This window comes from Gasterosteus aculeatus, chromosome 8 (assembly GCF_964276395.1).
Source record: "Gasterosteus aculeatus chromosome 8, fGasAcu3.hap1.1, whole genome shotgun sequence".
Classification (NCBI taxonomy): Eukaryota; Metazoa; Chordata; class Actinopteri; order Perciformes; family Gasterosteidae; genus Gasterosteus; species Gasterosteus aculeatus.
This window is the reverse complement of record NC_135695.1, coordinates 22,978,606-22,992,719: the sequence shown is the minus strand read 5'-3', so window position 1 is coordinate 22,992,719 and position 14,114 is coordinate 22,978,606. Positions and strand designations below refer to the sequence as shown.

The window sequence follows — 14,114 nt, the reverse complement described above, 5'->3', positions numbered from 1 at the left end:
AAGACCATGAAACGTTCTCGTCGCGCTACAAATACTTTGTAGTAGGACGATTTATTTGGTTGAACATGACGTCATCCCGACAGTGTACACGTGATATCTCGCGTCGGCGCAGCCTCAGTCGGCCCGCTGCCCCCCCCCCCCCCCCGCCGAACAGGTTGTAGTCCACCATGCTGTTGTAGCCGTGCCCCCCCCCGTGTAGCTGTTGGCCACGGACCTCTTCCGGATGTCGTCTCCCAGCTCCCACCTGCAGGCTGTGCGGGTCCAGCCGCTAGAACCCGACAGAGGTTTTAACCCAGAACCTTTTCATAGTTTCATCTTCAAAAGAGGGTTCTGGTGAATAAACCCGATCATGAGTTCAAGCTTCACTCTCTAGCGACCACCAGGGGGGCGACAGAAAATCACTCCACTTCTGATTTATTCCCACAGAGTAGGATGCTTTAGGGCGGGGCTACACAATGATTGACGGGTCGCCCACCAGAGACAGGCAGGTTTCTGATTGGTTGGACAAATGGGAGGTGGGACAAAGAGCAGTAAATCATCAAATGTGTCCACAGAAAGAAGCTAAATGAATTTGTTTTTATTCATCGATCGCTGATGTTCTTCTCTGGCAGGATGTGAGTAACGCTGGTCGACACATCGTCCCGTCTTAGGAGAGATCACTTTATTCCAGAGCAACAAGTCAACAGCTAAAATAAATTACATCAAATAACAGAATGACGACGTACATTATACAGAGCACAGCGACCTTATGACCTTCAGGTTGTGATTACCAGCGTTCACACGAGCATCAGAGGAGATAAAGAAACCAAAGTAAAGACCGAAGCCGCTGTGCCGAGGAGGTCCAGACCCGGAGGTCCAGACCTGGAGGTGGTCTGAGAGGAGATTGAAGTTCAGGATGAAGTCTGAATGGATGAGCTTCTGTTCCAGAACCGCCTCAGATGTTCTGTTGCTCCCACACAAGGGACCCCCCCCCTCTGTACGAGCCCCCCTCTATGCAGCAGTTTCCATGTCCGCCCCCACCTGTGACATGTCTCACAGGTAGGGGCGGGCCTTCACTCTGACCAGAGGCTGCATCGAGGTATCCGCCCCCGCCCCCCCCCGGTTGCGAATGATGATATCTGTGCTGGGGGGCAGGTCGGCCCGGATCCCTTGAGGGGTCCGCAGCTGACACTTGCCGGCTGGCTGGAGGAGGACTGTGCAAAGAAGGAGGGAGCGAGGGAGGAGAGGGAGGAGGCTTCCCCCCCCCCCTCCTCGCTCTAGCGATATCGCAGGATCACCGGAACTGAAAGAAAGAAGACATTTAATGTGCGTCGTGTTTAAGGAGGACATTGTGTCTCTGGTGTCTTTATACTCACTGATGATGATGAGCAGGAGGGCAACGACTACCAAGGCGACAATCATCTTCATCTGTGAACACACAGCACGTGGTGTGAGGACGAGGGACAACAAGGGGACAGAGAGGGACAGACAGAGACAGACAAGCCCCACCTTGGTGTCTCTCCACCACATCCTCCTGTGCAGCTGTTTGGCTCGGCTGCTGAAGGCCGATGCGTTGTCCGAGAGGCTCTCTGGGAACCGATGGGAGAGGGGGGAGACGGGGGGAGACGGGGGGAGACGGGGGGTTAATCTCACCGTGAACACAAACCTGGCCGTTGTTCCTCCTGTGAGGTTTGGAGGTGACTCAGAGCTGCCCCCCCCCCCCCCCCCCCCCCCGGCTCAAACACAGAGGAGTGGACAATTATGGCCTGGATGTCGATAACGAAGGACTCACCTGACTTGTCCTGCAGGTCGTCCAGCCTCTCGCCCCTCTCGATCACCTTGGAGATGTTCTCCTGCATCACGTCGATGACCTCGTCCACCTGCGACTGCACCCTGCGGACCCGAGGAACGGCATCATACGTCAGAGGTTCAAAGGTCGGGTGGTTTCCTGTGCTCGCGACCTGCGACCTCATCTGGCCAATAACCTGTCGGGTAGCTGCAGCACAGAGGAGATCACGCCGAGGAGATCACGGCGATCGAACCCTTTGAGAACAGCCTCTCTCACGAGGAACCTTCCATGGAGCTCCCTCGTAGAAGCAGCTGTGACTAAACCATGTTTCTCCCCCAGGAGCTCCGCCCAGTTCCTCTACTGGGACCCCCCCCGTCCTCCACCATAAGCCTCCTCCACTTCCCTCACCAGAGCCTCAAAACAACAGCGCGTGAAACGGTTTGTCCCCTGCTGACACAAGCTGACCACATGACGGGACTGTGACCTCTGACCCCTGGCTGTGTGAGCGTGCTCCTACTTACTGCTTGAACTTGTCGTTCCGAGGTCCAAATCGGGGCCCGCTGGGTCCTCGCCTGCAAACAGCCAACGAATGAATGTGGGAATATTCAGCCATAAACGTGTATTTAATTCATCATAGAACTCACAGGAAGAAGTCCTCCTCTTCATCAGAGTCGTCCTCCAGCAGGTTCCTCTGCACAAGACGAAAGGTCAGAGGTCAGATGCTGAATGTCTCCACTTTTCTGATCCATGCAGTTTCTGTCTCTTATGAATATTTAGTTATCGATATATAGAGCACTTAAATAAAACCTCCATCAAAGCTCCTCAGTCACTGAAGCTCTGAGGCAGCAACGTTCTGTCTTGGATCTGGAGGCGTGTTGGAGGCGTTATGTGTATAAATCATGATGAAATGGTACAGCTGCTCTGGAGTCAGCTGCACAGTAAATACGTTAATAACAAGTCATAAGAAGAGCCGAGGGAATGGACACCATGTGGTGAGCAAAAGGCTCTCCTTCAGCTGATTCATATTCATAAGAACTTCAGAGGAGGAGGAACATTATGGGCCGAGTGAAGAGGCTCAGGAGGGGCCGGGGGGGCCGGGGGGCTCTGATGAGAACCAGGCGTTTGTCTCACCCGCTCGCTGCGAATGGATCCTGTGACCTCGTCATCGTTGAGGTGTCGTTTAAACTTGGGGGGCATGTTGTCTTCAGGTTGGTCCTCCAGATCCGGCTCCCTCTGTGGGGGGGGGGCGGACAACGGTTCTCGTGAGTGTTACGTGTGTCACGAGAGTCACGCAGACGACTCGATAAAAGTAGGACTTTATGAACGAGGCTGGAATGTGAATAAAAGGACGAAGCAAACTGTGAGCATCAAGTTCTGACCACGGTTACTTCCATCATCCTTTGTTCTCCTGAGTCACTTCAGAAGGTGCGCCGCACAGCATTGTGGGTAGGAATGATTGCCTTCCCTTTGTTAAAGGACGGTCCAGTTTTTGTGTGCTAAGGGAGCTTAAAGCACCTTTCCTATGCTAAAGGAGCTAACAAAGGAAGCATTAAAGCACCTTTCCTATGCTAAAGGAGCTAACAAAGGAAGCATTAAAGCACCTTTCCTATGCTAAATGAGCTAACAAAAGAAGCATTAAAGCACCTTTCCTATGCTAAATGAGCTAACAAAGGAAGCATTAAAGCACCTTTCCTATGCTAAATGAGCTAACAAAGGAAGCATTAAAGCACCTTTCCTATGCTAAATGAGCTAACAAAGGAAGCATTAAAGCACCTTTCCTATGCTAAATGAGCTAACAAAGGAAGCATTAAAGCACCTTTCCTATGCTAAGTGAGCTAACAAAGGAAGCATTAAAGCACCTTTCCTATGCTAAAGGAGCTAACAAAGGAAGCATTAAAGCACCTTTCCTATGCTAAAGGAGCTAACAAAGGAAGCATTAAAGCACCTTTCCTATGCTAAATGAGCTAACAAAGGAAGCATTAAAGCACCTTTCCTATGCTAAATGAGCTAACAAAGGAAGCATTAAAGCACCTTTCCTATGCTAAGTGAGCTAACAAAGGAAGCATTAAAGCACCTTTCCTATGCTAAAGGAGCTAACAAAGGAAGCATTAAAGCACCTTTCCTATGCTAAAGGAGCTAACAAAGGAAGCATTAAAGCACCTTTCCTATGCTAAAGGAGCTAACAAAGGAAGCATTAAAGCACCTTTCCTATGCTAAATGAGCTAACAAAGGAAGCATTAAAGCACCTTTCCTATGCTAAATGAGCTAACAAAGGAAGCATTAAAGCACCTTTCCTATGCTAAATGAGCTAACAAAGGAAGCATTAAAGCACCTTTCCTATGCTAAAGGAGCTAACAAAGGAAGCATTAAAGCACCTTTCCTATGCTAAAGGAGCTAACAAAGGAAGCATTAAAGCACCTTTCCTATGCTAAATGAGCTAACAAAGGAAGCATTAAAGCACCTTTCCTATGCTAAATGAGCTAACAAAGGAAGCATTAAAGCACCTTTCCTATGCTAAATGAGCTAACAAAGGAAGCATTAAAGCACCTTTCCTATGCTAAAGGAGCTAACAAAGGAAGCATTAAAGCACCTTTCCTATGCTAAAGGAGCTAACAAAGGAAGCATTAAAGCACCTTTCCTATGCTAAATGAGCTAACAAAGGAAGCATTAAAGCACCTTTCCTATGCTAAAGGAGCTGACAAAGGAAGCATTAAAGCACCTTTCCTATGCTAAAGGAGCTAACAAAGGAAGCAGCATGAGATGAAAGGAGTTATGAGGATTCAGGAACATTCCTGCAGCGATGAGAGGAAAAGTCATCAGTGTTTTGGGTGAATAACTTCGGTGGATGAGCAAAATATGCTGTTCTCCCAAATTCTAACCCCCCAGTTTGGGTGCTACTTGTTCCAGGACAACGTTTGCAGCCCTGCAACAGAACGAAGATGAAGCTCCCCTGTGACTCTGAACTGAACAACACCCATCGGGGGGACGAGACAGACAGAGACGCTCACAGTCCTGATCCAACAATACTATGTGTACCATTGAATCCAGTTCACTGGGGCTGTGTCTCAGCAGCGTCCTGAGACGAGAGGAAACGATCCCGGAAGCAGAGAAGAGAAGCAGGAGGACTCAGTCTGAGGCACAGAGACACAGACAGAGACACGGAGACACAGACAGAGACACAGACACAGACAGAGACACAGAGACACAGACACAGACAGAGACACAGACAGAGACACACGGTGAGAGAGACAAAGAATCACAGAGTCAGAGGGAGAGACAGACAGTGAGAGAGACCGAAGACTCCAACATGTTATCCGTGGTATTCAGGAGGAGGTACTGTGTTTATACCACTTCACTGTGTATTTGTACTGTGTTTCTACCGCTTCACTGTGTATTTGTACTGTGTTCCTACTGCTTCACTGTGTATTTGTACTGTGTTCCTACTGCTTCACTGTGTATTTGTACTGTGTTCCTACTGCCTCACTGTGTATTTGTACTGTGTTTCTACTGCTTCACTGTGTATTTGTACTGTGTTTCTACTGCTTCACTGTGTATTTGTACTGTGTTTCTACTGCTTCACTGTGTACTTTAGTGGTCTGAAGGTCCAAACAGGAGGAGCAGGAGATCAGCTGGTCCTGTGGTGATGGAGGTGAAGCTCCACCCTCATACGTCATTTGTTGCCGTGTACCAATATGTTGAGATTACCAACTGACGTTTGGATATCGATAAACATGATAATAATAATAATAATAATAATAATAATAATAATAATAATAATACTTCATATCGAGAGACAAGTGTGTCCAAAGAACACAGGACCGTGATGATCTCAATTAGCTCGATCACTGCAGTAGCTGCGTGTTAGCATACATTTAAATACGTCACAGTACAACCGTCCACTACACTTTAAATACTAAATTACTACACCAAAATACTTTAAGTGACCGGTGGACCAGAATAAACGCAAACCCGGCTAGCTAACTGCTAATACGGCTAGCTCAGGCGGGCCGCTCGCGTCGTTGTTAGCCGGCTAAGCTAAGGATGCTAACGCGGCTAGCTACCTGCTGCTCGACGCTGGTGCGCAGACCCCCGGAGACCCCGGTGCCGATCCACTCTCCGGTACTGATCCACGTGGCTCACGGTCCCGTCGCAGTCATTTTAAACGCGGTCCGGACGGTGAGACGCGTCGTCCCGGTGCGAAGCGGCTCCGGCTGGATCAGCTGACCAGGAAATGAACCCAAACATCTGATCCAAGAGAGGAGGCGCTGCAGATGTTTACCAGGCGTTGTGACGTACAAGCATTCTTCATTTATTTATGCGACAAATATACAAATTACTTGTTGCAGGAAATCATGTCCTTAAAAGTATTACTCTGTAATGTTTGTGTTGAGTTTGGTACTAGATGTTGTTATTATGCTTCAGTCATCAATGCGTCATTCCTCCTTTAAAAACAAACCAATTGGCTGTTCAAAGACAACTGTGCTCGTCAGTTTTTGTTATGTGTATGTATGTATTATGTAATAATGACAATAATAATACTACTACTACTACTACTAATAATAATAATAATAATAATAATAATGAGGTAGTAACCAGAACTCGGGGGAACCTCCGCCGCGCCGCCAGGCGGCAGCACTGCGCGTCCGGCGGGCGTCTCCTCCTGTCTGCAGGAAGAGGGAAGCGTCTTCAGAACGGAGTGCGCGCTTGGCCGGTGGGTCCCGCGCCTCGTCCCTCGTGTGTCGGCGCGTTCCCCGGATCTTTGTGGTCCCATCTGGGCTCCTGTGAGCGCCATGCAGGCAGCGGGAGGCGCCGGGCCTCGGCCTCTGTTCGGCGGGGCGCTGTCGGCCGTCCTCCCCCCCGCGGCCCGAGACGCCAGCGAGCTGAGGGAGATCCCGGACAACCAGGAGGTGTTCGCCCACCGGCACGGCGACCAGAGCCTGATCGTGGAGCTGCTGGAGTACCAGGGCCAGGTCGCGGACCGGGACGCCGCCCGGTACCACTTCGAGGACATCGCGGGTGGTAACGAAGCTCTGGAGCGCGGCTCTTTCGAGGTGACCGGCGTTGTGCAGGTGTCCGGGTCCGAGGTGTCCCTGGCGGACTGCAGCTCCGCGTGGACGCTCACCGGCACGCAGCGCGTGTCCAAGTTCAACGAGGAGGCGAGGAACACGGTGAGGCTCCACCTGGGTCTGTTCCGCCTGCCCCGCTTCTCCACCGACGTCCTGGTGACCTTCAACGACCCGCAGAGCATCAGCCCGGACAGCAGCAGCGCCGCGGCGGGGAGCCACCGGGAGCCGTGGACCGAGCAGGACTTCCGGGTCCTGCTGCAGACTCTGAGCCTGCACGACCCGGCGCTGTTTGGGTAGGACGAGACCCTTTAGGCTCCGGCTCATTTGAAAAGCACCGTAGGCTTCAGAACCCGGATTCCTTTGGGTCTCAACTTGAAGGTTCTGTCTCTCCATGTTGACCTTCTGACCTGTCGGAACTAATCCACGAACAAAGAGCTGAAGGTGTCGTAATAAAAGTGTCTGATTGAACCCGTTTGTGTGTGGATCACCTGACTGTTCACTTAAATGTGCTGTGAATGCACAATAACATTATTTAGTCATCCTGTTCCCTTCCTCCTACTCCCTCAATCATTTCCTGCTTCCTAACCCTCACCTGAAGGTTTGTATCCAGGAATAAAACTCTCCATTAAATATCCCCCTGCTCTCCACCGTGTTTTATTTTTACAGAACCGCAGTGAATAATCGGAGCGGTGAATATTAGTAACAGTGAATGGACGGGGTCCAGCTTCCATCCAGGACCTGGTCCAACCCGACATCCCGACCTCTGACCTCTCCGCTCTGCATGTGATAAACTGCTTGTTCCTCCTCACTGAGAGCAAAACACTCAACTAGATCTCCACTCTCTGCTGTCCTGCTCCTAAATGGTGGAAGGAGGTCTGTGAAGACATCAGGACCACAGAGAGCCTTCACATCTTCAGACTACAGACACTGAATAATTCACAACTGTCTGGACCGACTTCGGGACGCTGGATTTGGTTCTTTTCATGGGTTGGAAATGGACCCTCGTTAACTTTGAAGCCACCAGCTACTTTCATTACAAACAAGTGGATGAATTATTTGCTAAGCTAATAGTTGGAAACATTAATAAAACATGGAGCAGAAAAAGCTGAAGGACACAAACAGCCGCCGACCTCTTTAGTCCCAGCGGGAGGAATGAGGTTACCATGGCGACGTCTTTGACCTCTAGGGACCTGAAGTCTGCATGATGAGCTATTTGTATTATCTATGATTTATGCGCTAATCAAAGCTTTGTGAGTCTCTGGAAGCCAAAACTCAGGAGCTCGTCTCCGACGTGGAACCACAGAAATACGGAACCAGTCGTGTAACAAGTCATCAGTTATCACATGTGCTTTAATCCCCAAAGTGACTTCACACGGCGGTTTCCTGGCATCCATAACAGCACAAATCCTCCTCATGCACATATTTCTATTCAGGGTTTCTTACATTGGGTGTAATTCATCTTTGATAACACAAAAGGACAAACACAAATCAGTTTATTGAAAAATAAACATCAGCAGCTCAATAACCAGAGGTTCATCATCCTCTGCGTTGTCACCTTGAGGTTTGATTCATTACAAGCTGAAAGGACTACTCGTCCTGCTGCTTCGTCCTCTCGTCCCGAGGGGAGCGGCCCTCGCTCAGGCAGAAGTGCTCCGACATGGCGGCGAGCGCCCGGTACCGGTGCGAGATGGTGTTCTTCACCTCTTTGGGCAGTTCAGCGTAGCTGCAGAGGAGAAGGAGGTCGTTCAAGTCAGTAGTTAGAAGGTTTGGAGAGATCATCACAATGATGTCATCTGCTGTGTGAGCTGATCAGTGTATTGACCTCTGGCTCCTCCCGGAGGTCAGAACATGTCATCAAGTCTAAGCTTACGTTTTGTCATATCCCTCCGGCTGGAAACACGGATCCCATCCAAAGTCCCGTGGTCCTCGGGGTTCCACAATGCGTCCCTTTGAACAGAGCAGAGAGAACGGATCACCATACAAGACGAAACGTGCATACGAGCACTTTGAGACCAGTGAGAGGGACTGACCTCCGTTTTCCCCCTGAACAGCTGCACCGGTTCATCTCTCCCAGCGCAGAACGCAAACGTGCACAGAGCCCACGCAGACTTATCCTCAAAGCCGGCCAGCAGTTTGTACAAGCCTGAAACAGAACATCTAACGTGAGGAGGCCGGATTTACTCTCAACGTCTCTGCGGAAACTTCTCAGCTGGGTTTCTACAATTACCTTCCGGCTGGAGTTTATCCAGGAACCATTTTCTACAGAAACAAGAGTATTCATGAGTATTCATCCGCACTGACAGAGAGCCGCGGGTGGATGTTGTCATACTAACATGTAAGGACCAGGCAGGCCGCCCAGAGCCCTGAAGCACAGACAGGTGTCTTCCACCACCACCGGCCCGTCCACCTGGGGGCGGGACCACACGACACATCCGCTTAGATCCCCCACGTGCACACACACAGCATGCACGTGCACGGCGGTGCTTATCGTACCTGCCGTGCAGCCTCCTTACACTTCTGAATGGAGATCTCATCTGGCTCCCCCTGGTACTCCGGCACTGAGCAACACGTACGATTGTTGGTCAAATCTTTCCAATATCGTTTAGTTCATTTCACATTATTCTATTTGTGAATAGAGTCCTTTAAGAGTCAAAGATTTCGCCCTGTGTAATGAAATTCTTGTGCTTGCCTTTCCAGAAAGACGACCAGTTTTAAAATAAAAATACAATATTTACATTTATGAATGACGATGGTGATGATGATGATGATGATGAGAGGAACATGCTTGACCTGCTGATGTTCTCGTGCTCATACTTACAGTCAATCTTCCGGGACACTAGTTTGAGGGGGAACTTGTCTCCCAGGATCTGAACGACCTGGCGGATGAGACGAGAGAAAAGACGAGAGAGATTTTGTATGTAAATACAACGCGCACATCCGGTCTGACGGAACCGCGGATCTCATCTGCACCTCTTCGAGCTTCTTCGCGTTTCCAGTCACGAAGACCACAGACCTGCAGGCCGGCGCCGCCATGCTGGATGACACCCGGAGGACTAAGGGCGCCGGACCGAGCGCTTCCGGCTCTGCATCGGCCAATGAAAACCGCTCCCAGAGAGCTAGCGAATCACCGTGCGGCCCCGCCCCCAGGGGCACCCGCCAATCAGGGCGCGGTGCTGCCGGCTAAAGGGTCCGAGCCGAGAAGCGAGCGCCATGCGGGGGATTCTGTGAGCCGGCTGCGGGACGGAACCGGACGGGTTCGGACTGCTTGAAGCCGCGTGCCGCCCAACATGAGTCTGTTACCTCGGACCGCGGAGGAGTTCAGCTCCGCGGAGTACTGGGAGAGGTTCTTCAAGAAGCGCGGGGAGAAGGCCTTCGAGTGGTACGGAGACTACCACGCGCTGTGCGGCGTGCTGCACAAGTACATCAAGGTCCAGGACAAGGTGGGGGGGGCAGGCCTTCACACACCTCCACCGCGCCTAGTGATAGGAACACACACACGCACACACACGCGCCTCGTTACCCCTGTGTCACGTGACCGGTGGAGGAGCAGGTATTCAGAAGAGGACATTATGCAAAAAAAGAAAACGATCATGTGATTGATTTCTTATAACATGTCACTGCTCTAGATGTTCGTGGTGAAGCCACATCACCTTTGTTACTGATTAAATGTGTTTTGCATAACGTGTTTTAATCTGAAATAACTCTTTCTGACAATTCCAAGTCCATTGTTTGCAGTTAAATGTCACGGAGCAGAAGGAAGGCCTTCGATGTAACGGCGGCCGTGTTCCCCTCCTCCAGGTGCTGGTGGTCGGCTGTGGAAGCTCTGAGCTGAGCGAGCAGATGTACGACGTGGGCTACAAACATCTCACTAACATCGACATCAGCGAGACGGTGGTGACCCACATGAACCAGAGGAACGCAGAGCGCCGGCCGGGCCTCACCTTCCAGCAGGTGGACGCCACTCGGACGCCGTACGAGGAGGCCAGCTACCAGGCGGCTCTGGACAAGGGCACGCTGGATGCCATGGCGTCGGAGGAAGAGGGCGCTCTGGCCCGGGCAATGCTCGCCGAGGTGAGCGACGGCTGTGCACGCACCCAACGCTTCTTTCTGTAGGCGGAGCTTCACGGCCGGTCTGTGCTTTGCGCAGGTGGTCCGCGTGCTGCGGGTCGGCGGGCGCTACGTCTGCGTGACGCTGGCCCAGGAGAGCGTGATCCGGCTGGCCGTGGAGCTCTTCGTGCAGCGCGGCTGGGCCGTGAGGCTCCACTGCCTGCAGGACAGCGGGAAAGAGGAGGACTCCTTCGCCCTGCCCGTCTTCGTCCTGGTCTGCACCAAGTTCCGCCAGCCGATGGCCACGCCCCTTCTGGAGATGTGTCTCGGGGAAGACGGGGCGCCGACGCGCCTGGCGCAGGTGGCTGAGCTGCTGTCGGCCGTGCGCGAGCATCAGGCCTACGGCGTGCTCAGGAAGAAGCTCCGCACGGGCACGGACGCCGGCTCCTCCCCCTCGCTCACCCTCTGCCACGCCCACACCGGCCTCCCCAGATACACGCTCACGGTGCAGGATTGTCCCCCCGGGGCCAAGGTGCCTCGATCAAACCACTTTGCTATTTTCATCGGTGAGTTCTGCGTTCTGTCACTTAAAAAAAACACCGATATTCGAAAATCGAACAGGACAAATTAATACGAGACAGAACAACTTGTATACTTGTAACTTTATTGTTTTTAACAACTATTTGAATATAGAATATTGGTTGAGTTCTGGCGTCACGTTTGTTGTCTCCTCCCCTTTGCTCCTCCCCCAGTGCCTCAGGGCAGCGACACTGCGTGGCTCTACAGCGCCGCCGAGGGTCGGCGGCAGCTGGCTGCCAGCGCCAACTTCCGCCGCCTCGTTGTCGCGGCGATGCACCGGAACCAGGAGTACGCGGACATGCAGGCGGTGCAGGCGGAGCTCTCGCCGATGGTGATGGACCTGGCTCCACCGGGCATGCCGGCCAACCAGCAGGTACACACACACACACACACACACACGCACACACCTTGTGGAAGTGTTGGGCGTGTCCCTTTGAAGCTCCGCCCCTCTTCAGGTGCCCTTCCTGTCGGTCGGGGGCGACCTGGGCTGGCGGGAGGAGGTCAGCCGGGGAGTGAGCGAGCTCAGCGGCGAGTTCTGCGTGGAGAACGTCCGAGGAGAGGACGGGGCGCTCTACCGGAGACTCGTCTTCCTCTCCAACGCTGCTCTCGTCCAATCAGAGAGCCGCCTGGTCCCCTCCAATAGCGGTCAGTTCTTTCCTCCTGGTCCACTATTGTATGTTGCTTCATGTAGGTGGTCCTTATAATGGAACAAAAGACACTAAGAAGCCACCAAAAGACCAATAGAGTTCAAAATAAATCTACTGTTTTATTTCATTGTTGCCTTATTTAAGGTCTGTGTGTATATTTTAGTCATTCGGTTCAATTTAAAGACTTTATCGTTCCATAATCTCACGTTCTCAAATGGCTGAATGCTCTTGTTTTTGTTGTCTCCTGCCCTTGTTTCTTATTTAACCTCAGATGCGACCAGACAAACATCGATGGCTTTAAATAATTCCATGAATCTGTTTCCTGCAGCATCGAGTCACAAGAAGAAAAACAAGAGGAAGGTGAAGCCGGCAGCTGCTCCCTCAGCCTCCTCCACCTGCCTGTCTGTGGACAGCGGCTTCCTCTGCTGCGCCCACCACGAGGTCATGGTGGCGGGCCTCGCCATGCTGGGGGTGGGCACGCCGGAGGCCAAAGGTCAGCTGCGACCCCGTCGTCTATGTGCTTGATGGGCCGGTAGGAAACGCTGACTGGTGGTGCATGAATCCTCCGCCCCGTCTTCCCCCTCAGGCGTCCCGCTGTCGGTGCTGCTGGTGGGGCTGGGTGGAGGAGGCCTGCCTCAGTTCCTGCGGGACTTTGTGCCCGAGGTCACCGTGGAGGTCGTGGAGCTGGACCCCGTCGTCCTGCAGGTGGCGAAGGACTGGTTCGGGTTCAGACCGGACGAGCGTCTGACTGTGACTCTCGGAGACGGCCTGAAGCGCATCTGTGCCCTGGAGGGGGAAGGTGAGTGCGGGGAGGGGGGTGATGGGAGAGGGGGGGGGTACGTTAACCAGGAAGTGACCGGTTGCTCCTCTTCCCGTAGGTGCTCATTTGTTCGACGTGGTCATGTTCGATGTCGACAACAAAGACAGTTCTGTGGGGATGAGCTGTCCTCCTGCTGCCTTCGTAGAAGCCTCCATCCTGCAGAAGGTCTCCAGACTGCTGAGCTCCAGAGGTGCGTTTGTCCCACATGTGTATCAGCTGCACTATTCATGAAAAACACGTCCATGAAGTGAAGATTGCTAAACATGGGTCTGTACGGTCATGGAAAACCTGGAAAAGTCATGGAAATTAGTTATATTTCTATTTTCATGTCATTCATTTAAGATGCATTTGAAATAATTGATATGGTTCAAAATTAGTGCTGCAACTAAGGATTATTTTGATTTGAAGGATTTGTTTTAACGTCAGAACTTGTTCTCTATACTCACAAACGCCCCCCCGTTTAAATTATTAAAATGTGTATGAACCCTGCCTAAATGTTTAATGTCTATACATTATCTACAGTACTTTGATATAAAAATACACTTTTGTATAGAAATAGCACATCTAAATTGTTGATAAGTATGTGTTTGTCTACGTCTCCTCCACATGTGATGTCCGGTGACCAGGTGTGTTCATACTCAACCTCGTGTGCCGTGACTCTGCTCTGAGGACCAGCGTGCGCGAGCGTCTGAGTGCCACGTTCCCCACCGTCCTCTCCCGAAAGGTCGAGGGTGAGGTCAACGAGGTCCTGCTGTGTTCCCACGGAGCGAGCGACAAGTCGGACGCCGCTCGCTTCCTGCAGTCGCTGAGCCAGGCAGCCGCGGGCCTGCAGGACGCGCTGGTCTCTGGCGTCCGGTCAGGGACCGGCAGCCGCCCTCACATCGACATCGCAGAGCTGCTGAAGGACCTGAAAGTGGAGCAAAGTTAGTTCACAACCAGAGGAGCTGCAAGAGAAGAGACGTGGACATATGAGCGTTTTGATATAAAATCGAATGGAAGTATGTTACCTTATACAAACTCACGTAAAGGACATTTGATCTCAATGTGCTGTCAGATATTTTAATTTGTATTATATGACCAACCATTAAAAGAGCCTTTTGGGTTTCTCTTTCACTTGCTTCCTGCAGCAGAGAATGCAGCAGCGTTATTTACAGTGGATGAAGCGCGCTGGTTAATCTGTGCAGACG

General features: G+C 51.7%; 4 protein-coding genes across 7 annotated transcripts; 2 read left to right on the top strand and 2 right to left on the bottom strand.

Annotated features, from left to right (window-relative positions):
- Nucleotides 1–639: 639 nt before the first annotated feature.
- Nucleotides 640–6,013, bottom strand: LOC120824173 (vesicle-associated membrane protein 4). 4 transcript variants are annotated; one of them, XM_078107801.1, is made up of 9 exons: nucleotides 5,830–6,013; nucleotides 4,805–4,899; nucleotides 2,900–3,001; nucleotides 2,413–2,459; nucleotides 2,290–2,340; nucleotides 1,772–1,872; nucleotides 1,489–1,568; nucleotides 1,356–1,407; nucleotides 640–1,282 (listed from the first exon to the last, which is right to left on the bottom strand). In XM_078107801.1, the coding sequence occupies exons 2-9, from the start codon at nucleotides 4,805–4,807 to the stop codon at nucleotides 1,257–1,259; spliced, it is 462 nt and encodes a 153-aa protein (XP_077963927.1). In that variant the 5' UTR covers nucleotides 4,808–4,899; nucleotides 5,830–6,013; the 3' UTR covers nucleotides 640–1,256. The 4 variants fall into 4 exon arrangements, with proteins under 4 accessions (XP_077963927.1, XP_077963926.1, XP_077963928.1 ...); XM_078107800.1 differs by having other exon boundaries at nucleotides 1,772–1,975; nucleotides 5,830–5,972; XM_078107802.1 differs by lacking the exon at nucleotides 4,805–4,899.
- Nucleotides 5,890–7,468, top strand: rangrf (RAN guanine nucleotide release factor). The gene is made up of 2 exons (XM_078107797.1): nucleotides 5,890–6,060; nucleotides 6,395–7,468. The coding sequence occupies exon 2, from the start codon at nucleotides 6,559–6,561 to the stop codon at nucleotides 7,129–7,131; it is 573 nt and encodes a 190-aa protein (XP_077963923.1). The 5' UTR covers nucleotides 5,890–6,060; nucleotides 6,395–6,558; the 3' UTR covers nucleotides 7,132–7,468.
- Nucleotides 7,469–8,166: 698 nt separating this feature from the next.
- Nucleotides 8,167–9,921, bottom strand: itpa (inosine triphosphatase (nucleoside triphosphate pyrophosphatase)). The gene is made up of 8 exons (XM_040184797.2): nucleotides 9,805–9,921; nucleotides 9,653–9,710; nucleotides 9,328–9,392; nucleotides 9,168–9,241; nucleotides 9,062–9,093; nucleotides 8,865–8,977; nucleotides 8,705–8,781; nucleotides 8,167–8,557 (listed from the first exon to the last, which is right to left on the bottom strand). The coding sequence occupies exons 1-8, from the start codon at nucleotides 9,865–9,867 to the stop codon at nucleotides 8,422–8,424; spliced, it is 618 nt and encodes a 205-aa protein (XP_040040731.1). The 5' UTR covers nucleotides 9,868–9,921; the 3' UTR covers nucleotides 8,167–8,421.
- Nucleotides 9,922–9,989: 68 nt separating this feature from the next.
- On the top strand, nucleotides 9,990–14,040 carry mettl13 (methyltransferase 13, eEF1A lysine and N-terminal methyltransferase). The gene is made up of 9 exons (XM_078107785.1): nucleotides 9,990–10,274; nucleotides 10,633–10,905; nucleotides 10,982–11,447; nucleotides 11,634–11,833; nucleotides 11,916–12,105; nucleotides 12,436–12,600; nucleotides 12,694–12,906; nucleotides 12,986–13,117; nucleotides 13,554–14,040. The coding sequence occupies exons 1-9, from the start codon at nucleotides 10,122–10,124 to the stop codon at nucleotides 13,853–13,855; spliced, it is 2,094 nt and encodes a 697-aa protein (XP_077963911.1). The 5' UTR covers nucleotides 9,990–10,121; the 3' UTR covers nucleotides 13,856–14,040.
- The last annotated feature ends 74 nt before the right edge of the window (nucleotides 14,041–14,114 follow it).